This window comes from Camellia sinensis, chromosome 3 (assembly GCF_055761805.1).
Source record: "Camellia sinensis isolate YWXY chromosome 3, ASM5576180v1, whole genome shotgun sequence".
Classification (NCBI taxonomy): domain Eukaryota; kingdom Viridiplantae; phylum Streptophyta; class Magnoliopsida; order Ericales; family Theaceae; genus Camellia; species Camellia sinensis.
Window position 1 is genome coordinate 168,564,236 of NC_138963.1, and position 17,499 is coordinate 168,581,734.

The 17,499-nt window shown below is 32.1% G+C and overlaps 1 protein-coding gene across 2 annotated transcripts in view; it reads left to right on the forward strand.

The window, feature by feature from the left end:
- The first annotated feature begins 15,043 nt into the window (after positions 1–15,043).
- Positions 15,044–17,499, forward strand: part of LOC114258678 (exocyst complex component SEC5-like) — a 28,675-nt gene continuing 26,219 nt past the window's right edge. For both annotated transcript variants that reach the window (XM_082921355.1, XM_028198661.2), the window contains exons 1-2: positions 15,044–15,854; positions 17,044–17,195. In XM_082921355.1, the coding sequence (XP_082777481.1) occupies positions 15,438–15,854; positions 17,044–17,195 (569 nt within the window). In that variant the 5' untranslated portion in view covers positions 15,044–15,437. The remainder of the gene's footprint in view (positions 15,855–17,043; positions 17,196–17,499) is intronic.

A 17,499-nucleotide genomic window follows, 5' to 3' on the forward strand; every position in this document is an offset into this window, starting at 1 on the left:
CAAAGTTTTTAAAATAACATTTAAAGTAAAATATGTCATTTAAAACAAGTAAAACAATATTGTAAATGACAAAATAACTTAACTTGATTTTTTATTTAATCTAATTAAAAAAAAGCTTCATCTTTGTTTAATAAATTTTTATGAGCCAAGTTAATTTTTTTAAAATTTCTTAAATAAATTTATAAAAACTGAAACCAAACAAGTTGCTTAGTTGTACGCACATGATTTAATAGAAAGTTTGAGAAATGGCTCCCAGCTTTCAATGTCAGCTTATTTTTCATCAAAAATATTAGACACACTTAATTTATTACTTTTTAAAAATTATTTATAATGATATATTTGATAAATATTAAATTTTAATTTATTAAATATTTTATTATTTGAAGTTTAATTTCAATATTATAAGAGTTATTTAAGGATGATAAATTAAAAAATATAATATTATTGAATTTTAATTCATATCCAAAACTAATTTATAATTGGTATATTGTTCATATGAACAGTAATATTCCTGAGTTTGTGCTTGTTAGGGACATGAACTATAAATTTGTAAGTGGGACGTCACCCAAGTCATGTTTGGGGTTTTGCCATTTTTGGATTAAATTCCTATATGGCATGTATCTCCTATAAGTCGTTGACAGACATGCTTGCAGCATTATAGTTAGCACACCTAATTGGTATCAAAGCCAAGTTTATTACTATTTGTATGAATAGTATAACAATAATAAATTAAGCATATATGGTCACAGAACAACCATATGAGTAACAAGATAGCAGAAACTGCTCCAAGTGGTGCAGAGATTTTACCAATAGCAACCACAAGATCTTCAGAATTAGCAAATAATGCTAAACTAATAAAATTTGAAGAAATTCAAGAGAAATTAGACAAATGGACCATTCCAAAGGTTGCTCCTAAGCAAATCTATAAAATTGGAACTTTTGATTTTAAATCAAAAACAATTATTAAGACCGTAGAATCTAATATTCGTATTGAACATGATGATGAAAGTCATAATTTATTTAAAGTTGTAGATTTACTTCCATATTATAAGAAGTATGTTCATTCATATTGGCCTGGTACAAATAGCCCTTAAACCTATACTATATTGGGCAAAAATACCTGTCTAACTCTCAGTTTGAGAGATGGAAGATGTTTGGATTGGCAAGACTCCCATATGGGAGTAGTTGAGACAAGTTTGTCTCAAGAACCAGTTTATTTTGATGTCTATCCGTATTTAACTGTTGCTTTAGAAGATGCTAATATTCTTGACGTTTTAAATGTCCGAATACTGACTAAAGGAAATAATTTTAAGCCAGGTACCAGACCTATATCTCTTATATATAGAAATTATTTTAAAGTTCTTACAACTCATTCTCCTTATGTTAGAAAAAATAGTGCTTTTGGAGAAACAATTTTATTTGAAACTAATATGTATGCTTCTAATGTTTCAATACTAAGAAAAATACAATGGAATCAAATTGAATTTCCTCAACATTGGAGACTTTGGCAAGCTGTGCCTCTTATTCATGTAGTACATCATGAAATACAAGACATTGTTCAAAACAAAGATGGAGATGTTTTTCTTACTTTCCGTAGACCAACCCCCTAAATACTTGGTAGGAGTATGTCTAGTACCATTATATCTAGAAGTCTACCTTATGAGGTTGATATTCCCCAAACTTCTAGAAATTCTGTATCTCTAATGAACATGAATCTTTTGTTAGAGGTCTTAGATTTTCAGAAAATTGAATACCGCATGGAGTTTATACCTCCACTCCTGCAGAACAGCCTGCTCCGGATAATGAGCGAAGGGAAAAGCCCTATGGCCAGTAAAATGAATTTTCAAATATAGTTTCTATGAATTTTACACCAGGAAGTGAACTTCGTAAACATATTAATCAGGAATTTCAACATCTCCAATATCAACAATTTAGAGATTGGTATTTTAAAAAATATGATAAGAATCAATTACAATTTACAAAAATTAATTTTATTATCATCTATCAAGATACTAGTAAATTATTCCTTTTACAGAATGGTTTTATGAATTTGTCACTATTATGGAGATTTTACCCAACACTGAAATTAATACTTTGGATAATTTCTTTAAAACATGGACTACTATTGAAGGTAGAACTTTTAATTCTTGACATCCACCCCACTAAATTTATGGAGTTAGTATCTAATAACACTAGTAATTCAGAAACTTTATCTATTTCTGCTTATGTTTGTCCAACAACCAATGAATCTAAATTAGGACAATATTGTAAGGTCAGTGACCTTAATTCTGTAATTAGACAAAATAATTATTCTAACCTCCATTTTCAAACTATTGGATCTCAATTAGCTCATATTGAAGAATCTGTAAACACTATACTCACTAAAAGTGACCTTCCGCGAATAGTACAATCATCCCCTATTCAACATGATAACCTTAAACCACCTGTCATAATCTCTAATTTTAAATTATCATCTACCTCTAACAATGAAGAATTTGCTAATTCCTTGCTTACCAAAATGAAAGATTTAAATATTAGAGGATCTTCTTCTATTAATGTTTAGACTCTCTAGTCGACGCCGAATTACATCACATTCTCTAACTTTAACAATATTTCCCTTCTTCAGACTCTACTAACTGAACCTCTTTTATTAATAAACTTGCTCCTGATTGTTATTATTATCCTAGACCTACTTTGCAAGATATTTTGTATGAAGAGGATTTTCTTCATGAACAAAAATCTTATCATGGTAAAAGTATTTATTCTTGGAACATTGATGGCAACTTTGAATATCAAATTTTTGAAACTATCCATGAAATGCTCATGTATAGTTCTGTTTGTCGTCAAAATGGTAATACTGATAGCCAAATTGCTCGTTTTATTACCACTGGTTTTACTAGTATTCTTAAAGGATGGTGGTGTCACGACCCAAACCCACCCCTATAGGTTTAGTGTCGTAACCGGCTAGTAATCCTGGGATTACCAAAGGCCTCTGAACAAATAAATAAAATACAGGGGCTAGCGGAAGCAAATACAAATATATAACATCCATAAAGCTGTGTAAACATACATGGAACTGAAAATTTTAAAAATTAATTTACATAATTAAGACGTCATACCCACGTCACCATTCATACATACAAATAAACAAAAGGCTTGTTCAAACTTAACAAAAGAAATACCAAAAAGATCTTTAACATGATTCACAAAAGCTTAACCACTGTAAAAAAAGGAACATCCTCGGGAGGCACTGTGGCTGGCTGACAAAAAAAAAACTCCAAGCCATCAACTCTAAGCCTGGTCACGCGCCTGGTTACCTACATACATAATAATACGGTGAGCTAGAGCCCAGTGAATAATAACAGAATAAAGGATTTATGAATGATGTCCAAACAGTTTCAAGAATCAGAGTTCATATCAGAAACAGATTCAGATTCATATACGTAACCAAAAGTCATAAGCGATTATATGTGGTACATCTATTAGCTATCATATCATCTTGGTCCTGGGACCCATATGCATAGTCGGTACCGACGATCTCAAAGGTCCATATTTTGTGCACAAGTAGCCATGGTATTGTTTCCCCTAGGCAAGGGCCATGCATAAACCACGGTATTATTTTCCCCGGGTAAGGGCCATATGATCATAAGCCACAGTATCATTTCCCCCGGGTGAGGGCCATATAAACATATGCCACGGTATTGTTTCCCCCGAGTGAGGGCCATGTGAATTAAGGATGCCACAAATACATTTCAAAAAATTGGACACTCATTTACTATTCGTAAAATAGCATTTCATAAAACATATCATATCTTAACATTTTGAAAATACTTATAATCAAATATAGCTTTATAGAGTTGTTACTTACAAATAGCTCTGATAGAAAAATGGACAAGGCAGGCAGATCAGGTAGCCTATGGCGCGTGACCTACACAAACACATAACAAAGGCACATTAAACTCACGCCTGAAAAACACATAACTCATTCATTTTCTATCTTGGTGTTCTAATCCTTATCCTCATTATTATGTCTTAATGAAGGCTTAGGAATGCCTAAGATACAATGATGATGCGAAAATGTAAGTTGAAATGCTCGAGCGGTTTGTAAGGTCTGCAAAAGAACTAGTTGCTTGATTTTTCCGCTTGACGGTCGCTCAAGCCAAAGACTGAGTAAAAAGGGTCTCCACTCGAGCATAACTTCGATCGCTCGAGTGGTTTGCATAATTGTGTAAAACTTCTGGGAGCCTGAATTTTACGCTTGAGCTTAGACTTCATTGCTTGAGCAGAAGTACAAATATAAGTGTGGTCGCTCGAGCGCAGATTTTATCGCTTAAGCCAACCCTCAGACTATGCAAAAGTACTGGGAGCTTGCATTCTCCGCTCGAGCGGATGATGTAAATTCTGGAATTTCCAAATTGCTGATTCAAGTTCAAAATCAATTTCAACGCTTCAAAACACAACTTTTTGGGCCAAAACTTGGTAAAACATTGAGAAACTCATAGTATATGATGAATTACAAACCATTTCGCAAAATCAAGCCCAAAAGTTTTGCCAATTGTACAAAACAAAACTTAAAACTTCCAAAACATAACATGCATGTAATGACTTGGATACAAAGTTTCCAAAACATGAATAGATGAAGTGTTTAGGTGGAAAACCACCATGAGCTCCCAGAATAGAACAAAAATAAGCTCTTGCATGTAAGAATTGTTGAAGTCAAAGCTCCAAAATTGATGAATTATGCATGCATGTGTGTTATGATCTTACTTCCTACCTCTTAGCTTGATTCTTGCATTTCCTAACTTAACATTCTAGAATTCATGCATTAACCAACTCAATTACAAACTTAAAGGCTTGAATTCTTACCTTAGGTGTTCAATTGTGGTCTAAGTTGTTAATTCTTTGAGTTTCCAAGTTGAAACTTCCAATTCTCTACACTTCCTTTGCTTGATCTCAATTTTTCCTTCTCTCTCTCTCTCTCTCTCTCTCATGGTTTTAGTCTCAAAGACGATGAAATAAGGGTGTAGTGGAATAGTCTAGCATCAAATTAGCCTTATATAGGCTCAATTAGCATTAGTTAATTAAGTTGAGTTAAGGCTAACCCGTTGGTACTATTTAATCCCAATTAATTCGTTTTGAATCGAATTTCAATTAAACCTGCCATAAAATTCTAAAAATTCTAAATAACACCTATACCGAGTTGATTTCATGATCGAAAGCCGATAAGGCCTTCAATTCGCATAATGAAACAGAAACACAGACATATCTTTCTACAATAGACAAATATAAATGCAAATAACATATAACAAATGCAATTAACGTAGAATTTCTTCGTAATTACGTAAGAAACAATCTTAATCATGGATCATAGGCTAATCACAGATCGGGGTTGTTACAGTGGGACAATGTACTCACCCTTACTCAACAGCTGGATATTCTCCAATTTGTTAAGCAAGAAACTAATCCTTTGACTAATACCCCTCAGCTGGTTGAGGATACGGTTTATACCCTTTCCCAAACCATTTTAATGCATTTTATTGGACCAGGTGTTGGTACCTCTAACCCATTTTCGTTGGTATAAAGATGTCTTTTTGATGAAAGTCATGCAATGGACTGATGTTAATAGTGAACACTGGAAAGCCAAATTTATTAATGGCTTACCTACACTTTTTGCTGAAAAAATCCGTAAGAAACTTAGAGACCAAATCATGGTATGAATATCCTTTATAATAATTATACTTATGGTCAATTGATAACCATAATTATTGAAGAAGGTTGATCTCTTTGTAATGATTTAAAATTACAATAACAAATGAAGAGAGAAAATCTTACAGGGAAAAAAGAATTAGGTGAATTTTGTGATCAATTTGCTTATGATGTAAAAATTCCTTACCCGAAGAAAAATAGAAAAATAAAGAAAATAAAAGACTATAAATCTAATTACAAAAAGAAAAATAAATATTTCCAAAAAATAAATATTCTTTTCAGAAAACTAAAACTAGACAGGATTCTAAACCTTATCAAAAGAAAGATAAATGTTATAAATGTGGCAAAATAGGACACTATGCTAATAAATGCAGAACTAAACAAAAAATAAAAGAATTAAATATTGATGATGCCTAAAAACCTAACTCTATAAACTTATGATTAATTCTTCTGAATCCGAAGATAACTCTGACCAAAATAGTAATGATCTGGCAGAATTATATTCCGATAGTGAAACTTTTTCTGAAGAATCTATACAAGAAGGTTACAGTAACAGCTGTTGTAATCTTAATAATGAATCTAATTATTGGAAGGTTGTAGTTGAAATGAATGGGCTTTCCACAAAACCTAATGTTCTTACTGATGGACAAAAATCTGTCTTAAATCTTATTGATCAAATCAAAGATCCTTAATTAAAACTCAAAATGCTTGAAGGTTGTTATCAAAAAACTCAGGAACAATCTTATGAAGAAAACACACAACCTAATTACTATAGTCTTAATGAAGTAGTTCAACGCATTGAAAATAATATTCCTAAACTAGAAACACCTGCTACTCTTAATGGTCTTCTTAGAGAAGTTAATTTACTCAAAATATAAATTAAAGAGTTAAAAATTTACCAACAACAAAACAAGTAGGATATAACTCGAGTAAAATAACAAATTTCTACGCTAAATAATGACCAGAAAAATAAAACAAAAATTGGTGAAGTTTACGAAGACTCAACTTCTGAAAGTCAATATTTGATGCTACTAAACCAAATAACATATCAGAAATGGTATATTATAATTACACTTGTTATTAATAATAAATTTGTTATGATAAATGCAATAGCTTTAGTTGATGGTGGGGCTGACATGAATTGCATTCAATAAGGTCTTATTCCCTCTGAATATTTTGAAAAAATCACTCAATCATTAACTAGTGCAAGTGGTACCAGAATGATTATTAAATATAAACTTTCTGAAGTTCTTATTAGTAACCAAGGCATTTGTTTGTCAACTTCATTTGTTTTAATCAGAAATATGTCTTAGACATTAATTTTAGGAACATCATTTTTATGTCTTCTTATGCCTATTGAGAAAATTGATTCTGAAGGCAATTATACAACCATCAGAAATCAACATATTGTTTTTGAATTCATAATTGAACCATAGAATTGGATCAAATAAAAGATTTAAGGGCAAACTTCATTTTACCCCCTGTGGTTTGAGCCAGGTGCGGATTACCCCCCTGATGTTCGAATATCACCATATAACTCCCCTGTGGTTAATAAGGTGATGTGCACAGTTAACTTTTTAATCTATTCTAACAAGCTATGTAGTATACGTGAGTAATGTGCAATTGGGCATGGAAAGATGATTTTTCATCCGAATTAAATGACTAAAATGCCCTCATCTTCATCACCATTTTCCAAAGCAGCATTTCTTCTTCATTTTTCAAAACACAACACATCTCTCTATGTTTCTTCAATCATATACACAAATTCATATATATATATATATATATATTTGTGATCTTCATATTTAAGCTGAAATGGAGAAAAATAAAAACCTCCAAAAACCCAAAACAAAACCTAAATTAATTTAAACAACATAATTACTATCAAAAATTAATGTATACATATGTATATATATAATTTGTAGCTATATATATTTTGGAAATATGGTACAAGAATAAAACTGTAGCTATATATATGTATATATATAATCTTCTTTGATTTCAATGAAGATCCAACTGCAGATAAAACTGACATTTCTTTCGAAAACCCATTTCCACAAATTCCAAGACTCCATTCTCTGAATGAACATCATTAAAAACCACAAATCAAAAAATAAATTTCTCAGCCAAATCCACCGGAAACAGTATTTTCGGTTCCTCTCTCTAGCTTTCTTTCTCTCTACAGTATTTCCACACTCTCTCTAGCTTTCTTTCTCTCTCCCTCATGACTGCAGCTACGACTATGGTGTGCGCACCCGTAACCGGTATCTAAATTTGAATCAGCAGATAAGGTAGACTACAGAGAGAGTAAGAAAAAAAAAAAAAACTTCTTAGATCCGCAGGTTTTTTTTTTTTTTCTTGAGCTCATTCTTAAATTGGATCACATGTGTTCAATGTAAAACCTCTTAAAGACTCACTCTGATTTACTGTGTCAACCTTTCTGGTATGAACTGAATGAATATGTTTGCCATTGATTCTAATGTCCACCATTGATTCTTTCTCTCTTGCTCTTCTCAAATGCACACCTGTCGAATGAGAAATGTTAAACAAAAGTTATATATACAAGGGCAAAATAGTCTTTTTACTTGTGATGTTAACGGTGTTAACTGTGCACATCACCCCATTAACTACAGAGGGGGTTATGTGGTGATATTCGAACGTCATGAGGTAATCCGCATCCAACCCAAACCATAGGGGGTAAAGTGAAGTTTGCCCAAGATTTAATAATTTATTAAGAAAAACGATTAATTTTTTTACAAAAAGAAATATCTATTCTTAGTATTGAACAAAAACTTCAGCAAACATCTTTACAGAACAAAATAAAAATAATTGCTTCAAAGTTTCTAACAGATATTTGTAGTGATATTCCTAATTTTTTTGGGATAGGAAAAAACATTTTGTCACTCTTCCACATGAACCTGATTTTGATGAAAGACAAATTCTTACAAGGGCTAGACCTGCCCAAATGAAAAAAGAAAATATGGAATTATGCAAAATTCAAATTTCTACTCTTCTTCATAAAAAATTAATTCGCAAAAGTTATTTTCCTTGGTGTTGTATTGCTTTTTATGTCAATAAAAATGCTGAAAAAGAAAGAGGTGCTCCCTAACTTGTTATTAATTATAAACCTCTTAATGATGCTTTTAAATGGATCAAATATCCAATTCTGAATAAAAAAAATCTTTTAGACAGCTTGCAGGATGGTGTCATATTCTCTAATTTGATCTAAAATCTGGCTATTGGCAAGTACAAATAGCAAAACAAGATAGGTACAAAACCGCTTTTACTGTACCGTTTGGACATTTTGAATGAAATGTTATGCCTTTTGGTTTAAAAAATGCCCCTTCAGAATTTCAGAATATTATGAATGATATCTTTATTCCTTATTCCGAATTTACTATATGTTATATTGATGATGTTCTCCTTTATTCTTCATCTATTGAACAACATATTAAACATTTGCATATTTTTAAAAACATTATCATTAAAATGGACTTGTAGTTTCTGCTCCGAAGATGAAACTTTTCCAAACCAAGGTCAGATTTCTTGGCCATAATTTTCATAATGGCACAATAATCCCTATTGACCGTAGTATTGAGTTTGCAGATAAGTTTCCAGATAAAATCAAAGATAAAACTCAATTACAAAGATTTCTTGGATGTTTAAATTATATTGCTGATTATTATCCAAATTTAGCCACTAATGCTACTATACTTTATAAAAGATTAAGAAAAAATCTTGATCCATGGTCATCTGTACATACTCAAGCTATATAAAAAATAAAGCTTAGAATTAAACAATTACCATGTCTATCTATTCCTAATCCTAATTGGAAGAAAATAGTTGAAACTGATGCTTCTAATAAAGGATATGATGGAATACTTAAACAAGTTAATCCCAATTCTTCAAAAGAAGAATTAATAAGATTTACTTCAGGTGCTTGGAAAAATGCCTCTCTGAATTATCCAACTATTAAAAAAGAATTTTTTTCAATTGTCAAGTGTGTTTTAAAATTTTAAGAGGACTTGCTTAATCAGCACTTTATTATTCATGATGATTGCAGTGCAGCAAAACCGATTTTCAAAAAAGATGTAGAAAATCTTTCTCATAAACAGGTTTTTGCTAATTGGCAAAGTCAATTATCCATGTTTGATTTTGATATTGAATATATAAAAGGGCCCACTAATCGCCTCCTTGATTTTCTAACCAGAGAATTTTTACAAGGATCACACGAGTCGCCTGGTTTGGGGTCATAATCATGGCCGGGGCAAAGGAACCACTCCCTTTGCTCATGGCAACATTTATCCGGATCTTATTGAATTTCCTTGGATTACTGTTCAGCATAAGAAGAACTCATCAGCACAGGAAGGCTCATTTTCCACTAAATCCGCTAAAGATGTACTCTTAACAGAAGAATTTGAAACTTATCAAACAAGTCCCCATAAGGAAACAATTTTATTTTTTGAAAATATAGATATAAAGTGGGTGACTAACCCTTGGGAAATCAAGGATCGCTACTTGCATTATCAGAATTTTCAACCACATTTTGATCAGTATCGTTATTATGAGCAAATGCTTAAAGATACTGCCTCTGTAGATTTTACTCATACTTATTCCGAAGAAAATAATTCGAAGGCTGCCATTAAATATAGCAAGGCAGTGATTAAAAGAATTATGAAACTAGAGAAATGAGGATTAAATCCCAACCAATTCCGTACTCTTTATTTGCATGACTAGAAATATAATTATTGGGATTATGTACAAGCTTTTTCTATGGCCTTTCATTATATGAACCCTAGCCGTAGTCATTCTTGGTTCATTAAAGTTTGTTCTCAAACATATCAATCTAGTCTTCCAAACTGGTTTTTTGTTTGGTGGGAAAAATTTGGCCCAGATCCATCCATTTTACCAGAACCAATTCGAATACCTTTCAATGCTTGGGTTCAAGCTTTTCAGGCTATACCTGGTAATCAAAATTTTCTATAACCAAATCCTTTGCTATTTTTATGACTCATTTCAGTATCCCTTGGATTTGGTGATGGGACCTAGCATGTGATTTTCATAATAAAATTCTCCGCCTTAAGCGAATTTTCTTTTTCAAATGGTGGAAGACTCTTGAATCTTCCCAATTTGAGATTATTGAACAAATCAAGCTTAATACTAAGGCTTGTTATGATTCAATACCAAAGCTTTCTATTCCTGAATTATCGGCTGCTAACCGCTTTATTCGTATCCAATCTGAAATTAAAAAGCAACATTCGGAGATTTCTGATAAAGATCTACTCGTCAAATGTATGGAATACATGAAAGAACAATTTCTACAATCCATGGAAACTGACATTAGAGATGATGTCTCTATAGTGTTATAAGATACTAACTCCACATATTCAGTGGGTGTTAAAAATTTACTAGCAACAAAACAAGCAGGATATAACTCAAGTAAAACAACAAATTTCTATGCTAAATAATCACCAGAAAAATAAAACAAAAATTGGCGAAGTTTACGAAGACTCAACTTCTGAAAGTCAATATTTGATACTACTAAACCAAATAACATATCATAAATGGTATATTAAAATTACTCTTGTTATTAATAATAAACTTCTTATGAAAGATGCAATAGCTTTAGTTGATAGTGGGGCTAACATGAATTGCATTCAAGAATGTCTTATTCCCTTTGAATATTTTGAAAAAACCACTCAATCATTAACTAGTGCAAAGGGTACCAGAATGATTATTAAATATGAACATTCTGAAGTTCTAATTTGTAACCAAGGCATTTGTTTGTCAACTTCTTTTGTTTTAATCAGAAATATGTCTCAGACATTAATTTTAGGAACACCATTTTTATGTCTTCTTATGCCTTTTGAGAAAATTGATTCTGAAGGCATTCATACAACCATCAGAAATCAACATATAGTTTTCGAATTCATAACTAAACCATATACTAAAGAATTGGATCAAATAAAAGATTTAATAATTTACAAAGAAAAACAATTAAATTTTTTACAAAAAAAAATATCTATTCTTAGTATTGAACAAAAACTTTAGCAAACATCTTTACAAAATAAAATAAAGATAATTGCTTCAGAATTTCAAACAGAAATTTGTAGTGATATTCCTAATGTTTTTTGGGATAGGAAAAGACATATTGTCACTCTTCCATATGAACCTGATTTTGCTGAAAAGCAAATTCCTATGGCCAGTGAAATGAATTTTCAAATATAGTTTCTATGGATTTTACACCAGGAAGTGAACTTCGTAAACATATTAATTAGGAATTTCAGCATCCCCAATATCAACAATATAGAGATTGGTATTTTTAAAAATATGATAAAAAGCAATTACAGTTTTACAAAAATCAATTTTATTATCATTTGTCAAGATACCAGAAAATTATTCCTTTTACAGAATGGTTTTATGAATTTGTTGTCACTATTATGGAGATTTTACCCAACACTGAAATTAGTACTTTAGATAATTTCTTTAAAACATGGACTACTATTGAAGGTAGAACTTTTAATTCTTTAATTTCTATTTTGAGTAAATTAACTTCTCTACGAAGATCATTAAGAGTAGCAGGTGTTTCTAGTTTAGGAATATTATTTTCAATGCGTTGAACTACTTCTTTAAGACTATAGTAATTAGGCTGCGTGTTTTCTTCAGAAGATTTTTCTTGAGTTTTTTGATAACAACCTTCAAGCATTTTGAGTTTTAATTCAGGATCTTTGATTTGATCAATAAGATTTAAGACAGATTTTTGTTCATCAATAAGAACATTAATACTAGGTTCTGTGGAAAGCCCATTCATTTCGACTATAGCTTTCCAATAATTAGATTCATTATTAAGATTGCAATAGCCATTACTGCAACCTTCTTGTATAGGTTCTTCAAAAGAAGTTTCACTATCGGAATATAATTCTTCCAGATCATCACTATTTTGGTCAGAGTTATCTTCGGATTTGGAAGAATTAATCATAAGTTTACAGAGTTGGGTTTTTAGTCCTTCATCAATATTTAATTCTTTTATTTTTTGTTTAGTTCTGCATTTATTAGCATAGTGTCCTATTTTGCCACATTTATAACATTTGTCTTTCTTTTGATAAGGTTTAGAATCATGTCTAGTTTTAGTTTTTTTTATAAGAAGATTTCTTTTTTGGAAAATATTTATTTTTCTTTTTGCAATTAGATTTATAGTCTTTTATTTTCTTTATTTTTCTATTTTTCTTCAGATGAGGAATTTTTACATCATAGGAAAATTGATCACGAAATTCGCCTAATTCTTTTTTGCTTGTAAGATTTTCTCTCTTTATTTGATATTGTAATTTTAAATCATTACAAAGAGATAAACCTTTTTCAATAATGATGGCTTGACCATAAGTATAATTATTATAAAGGATATTCATACCATGATTCTGGTCTCTAAGTTTATTATAGATTTTTTAGCAAAAAGTGTAGGTAAGCCATCAATAAATTTGGCTTTCTAGTGTTCACTGTTAGTATCAACCCATTGCATGACTTTAATTAAAAAGACATCTTTATGCCAACGAAAATGGGTAAAAGAAGGGCAACAAAGATTCTAAAGAAGTGTTCGTCCTTTATCAGAGGTACTAACACCTGGTCTAATAAAATGCATTAAAATGGTTTGGGAAATGGTATAAACTGCATCCTTAATCTGTTGAGGGGTATTAGTCAAAGGCTTAGTTTCTTGCTTAACAGATTGGAGAATATCTAGCTATTGAGTAGGGGTGAGTACATTGTCCTACCATCCTTTGAGAATTCCAGTAAAACCAGTGGTAATAAAATAAGCAATTTGGCTATCAATATTATCATTCTGATGACAAACAAAACTATGCATGAGCATTTCATGGATAGCTTCTAAAATTTGATATTCGAATTTGGCATTAATGTTCCAAGAATAGATGCTTTTACCATGATAAAATTTTTGTTCATGAAGAAAATCTTCTTCATATAATATGTCATGCGTAGTAGGTCTAGGATAGTAATAATGATTGAGAGCAAGTTTATTAGTAAAAAAGGTTCGGTTAATAGAGTCTGAATATTCACCCAAAAAAAATTTATTCACCCAAAAATAGAGTCTGAAGAAGGGAAAATTTGTTGAAGTTAGAGAATATGATGTAATTCGGCGTCGGTTGTAGAGTCTAAAACATTAATAGAATAAGATCCTGTAATATTTAAATATTTCATTTTGGTAAGTAAGGAATTAGCAAATTCTTCATTGTTAGAGGTAGATGATAATTTAAAATTAGAGATTGCAACAGGTGGTTTGAGATTATCATGTTGAATAGGGGATGATTGTACTGTTCGCTAAAGGTCACTTTTAGTGAGTACAGTGTCTATAAATTCTTCAATACGAGTTAATTGGGATCCAATAGTTTGAAAATAAAGATTAGAATAATTTTGTCTAACTACAGCATTAAGATCACTGACCTTACAATATTGTCCTAATTTAGATTCATGGATTGTTGGACGAATCTAAGCAAAAATAGATAAAGGTTCTGAATTACTAGTGTTATTAGATATTGACTCCACTGATTCAGTGGGTGGATGTAAAAAATTAAAAGCTCTACTTTCGATAATAATCTATGTTTTAAAGAAATTATCTAAAATATTAATTTAATTTATTAAATATTTTATTATTTGAAATTTAATTTCAATATTATAAGAGTTATTTATGAATTTCAATTCATATCCAAAACGCGTTGAGTCGACCCTAATTAGATCTCCCTAAGACCCCGTTTGTTTTCAGATATGGAATGGAGGGGATTGATAGTGAAGGGATTAATAGTGAAGGGATTGTTAGTGAGAGTCGTTTGTTTTCAGAGATAGAATGGAGGGAATTGATAGTGAGAAGATTAATAATAAGGGGATTGTTAGTGAGTGGATTGATAGTGAGGGGATTAGTAGTGAGGGGATTGATAGTGATGGGATTAGTAGTAAGGAATTGTTAAATTATTTTTATATAAAATAATAAAACAAATAAAAAAATATAAAAAATTAAAAATTATATTTTAAAAAAAATTTCCAATATATAAAAAATAAAAAAATTTCTAATCCCCTCACTATTTTTCTAATACCATATCTACCTCCTCACTATGAATCCCCTCCCCAAGGGTATTAGTAATACCAAGGTATTAGTAATACCCTCCCTATCTCTCAAAACAAACAAGGTATTAGTAATACTAAGGTATTAGTTAGTCCTAAGGTATTAATAGTCCCAAGGCTATCTCTCAAAACAAACACCCCATATACTAATCCCAAGGTACTAGTAATCCTAATCCCCTTGCTATAACCCAAAACAAACGGGGCCTAAGTTTTTTCTCCATTTTTTCAAAGAGAAGAAAAGGAAACATTCCATGTCAAACAAAATAAAAAGAAATATATAATAGTTTATATCCAGTGCTGGTGAGCGGTGAAATTAATACTAAAATCAACCCACAGATCATTGGACCTCTACGCAAATTCACCGACGTGTCCACCACATATTCCCTGATTGGAACGTCACAAACATCCACGCGAGACACCATATCCTCTCCCTCCTCCCTCATCAACCTCCAACCTGTGTAATACTCATCTACATGTTAATGCCGGTAATCATCTCCCACGGATCCAATCTCACAAACAACGCTCAAAACTTTCACCAACAAAAAAAAAAAAAAAAAAAAAATTCACACACGCGCTCATATATAATATATATTGAAATCTAAGAGATGTCGAGTGACAGTGACGACCTAGACGAAGACGAGTTGCTTCAGATCGCGCTGAAGGAGCAATCTCAGCGAGATCTCAATTACCACTCCTCGAAGCCGTCGCGGAAGGTGGCCAATTTCGTGCAACCACCGCCGCCGCCGCATCCGGCGAAGCAGAGGGGTTCGGCCCCGCCGGGAAACCCTAGGTCGAAAGCTCCGCCGATGCCGAAGGCTCAGCAGCAGCAGCGGCGGGGGTCGATGGACGACGACGATGATTCGGAGGTGGAGATGCTGAGTATTTCGTCCGGAGATGAGGAAACTTCCAAGGATCGGGGGTTTGAGTCGCGGAATCGGGCTGGAAGTGGTGGGAGGCCTGGGAGGGAGGATGATTGGGATGGTGGGGAACCTGATTCCTGGAAACGAGTCGATGAGGGCGAGGTATGATTAGATTACACACGTTTTTACATGCTTATTGCTTGTTTGAGCTCTAATTCCGATATTTGAGATTTTGGTGAGTGTTTTTGGATGACTAGATTACTCAATTCAACTTGATTAGAGGAATAATTCAGCTCTCAGTTACTTGGGGATAGTGAATTGAATTTTAAAGTTATGTGCATTATGGTAATCCAAGTTAAGTAGTAATAAGTTTTTTACTTGTGCTGTGTTGGTTGGGGGATTTGGCAAGTAATTTGGAAAAAGAAAGGAAAAAAAAGTATATTTTACCTCGTATCACATATCTTTTCTCTTTTTCTTGCCAAATTTCTCAACCAAAAGTATGGCTGTAATGAACTTATCAAAACATGCAAAGACGTTTATATGTGCGAATCTTATTGCCATAATTTACTTGCCAATACACATTTATACCGTACTGGTAAAATTCAATCTTTCTTATTTTATAGCATTTACACAACGAAAGATACATATAACAACCATGTTAAGCCCATAGTTGATGAAATGTATCAAACACATATCCCATACTTTGTCTAGGTGTCAAGTGTTTGACACAGATAATTAATTTATTTTGAAGAGTCAATGTAACATAGGAATAAGTGCATGGTTGAGGAGGTTGAGCGGTTGGGTCTTGCTTTGAAGAGGGTCATGTGGAGAGCCTTACAGTTTTGGATGTTGGGAAATTTCTTGGAGTCTTTACTTTGTTATGTTGATTGTATAGGTGAATTGTTCTTAAAAAATAGATCTTAGTTTTGGTAGCTTTCCTATATTTTGTGGGTACATGGTTTTTGTCCGTTCGATGCCATCGTAATATAATTTTAGATATCATAAGAAAAACTGCAGGAAATTGAATAGAAGTAGAAGACAAAAAAAGTAAAAAGAATATAGGCAGCACGCCTATCTCAAAGGAATCATACCTAGGGCTAGATTACATTCCACAATTTACGAAGAGCATAGTTACAAGAGATAACTCTTTCCTTAAGTTGCTCATTTTTTAATAGCTTATTGACTGCATCACCATACGACGTCTTCTTAGGCACAATAACATGCACCTTATTGCACTAATTAACTTTATAATATTTTATTGTGATGTACCCTTTTACTTTTAATTTTACTCTTATGTTTTGGATTAAAATGTTACGGACAGCATTTTCATAAGCTTGTATTATTGTGGTAGCTTGCTCGTAGGGTTCGTGAGATGCGGGAGACAAGAGCAGTTCCGGTGGTTCAAAAGTTTGAGCGGAAACCATCAGCAATCGCTAAAAAGGGTCTTAACAATTTACAGTCCTTTCCCCGTGGCATGGAATGTATAGATCCACTAGGACTGGGGTAAACTTCTCTGCTATTCGGAATGCTTGTTTTGCTAGTTACTCGTTGCCATAGTGATCAAAGTAACTTGGGCCAACTGGGATTTTGTGTTGTTCATCATGTTGCTTTTAGTTACTAGTTATTATTATTATTATTTGATTTGTATTATTAAAATTCAGCAGTAATCACAATCAGTGTAAAAATCTGATGGATTGGGGTTTAAAGTGGGGGCCACGATGGTCAGTAATGGTTTGCACATTTGATTTGCTATCTTTTTTGAAAAGTTTTAGTTAGTTATCTTTCTTTTGTTGAAATTTCTACTTGC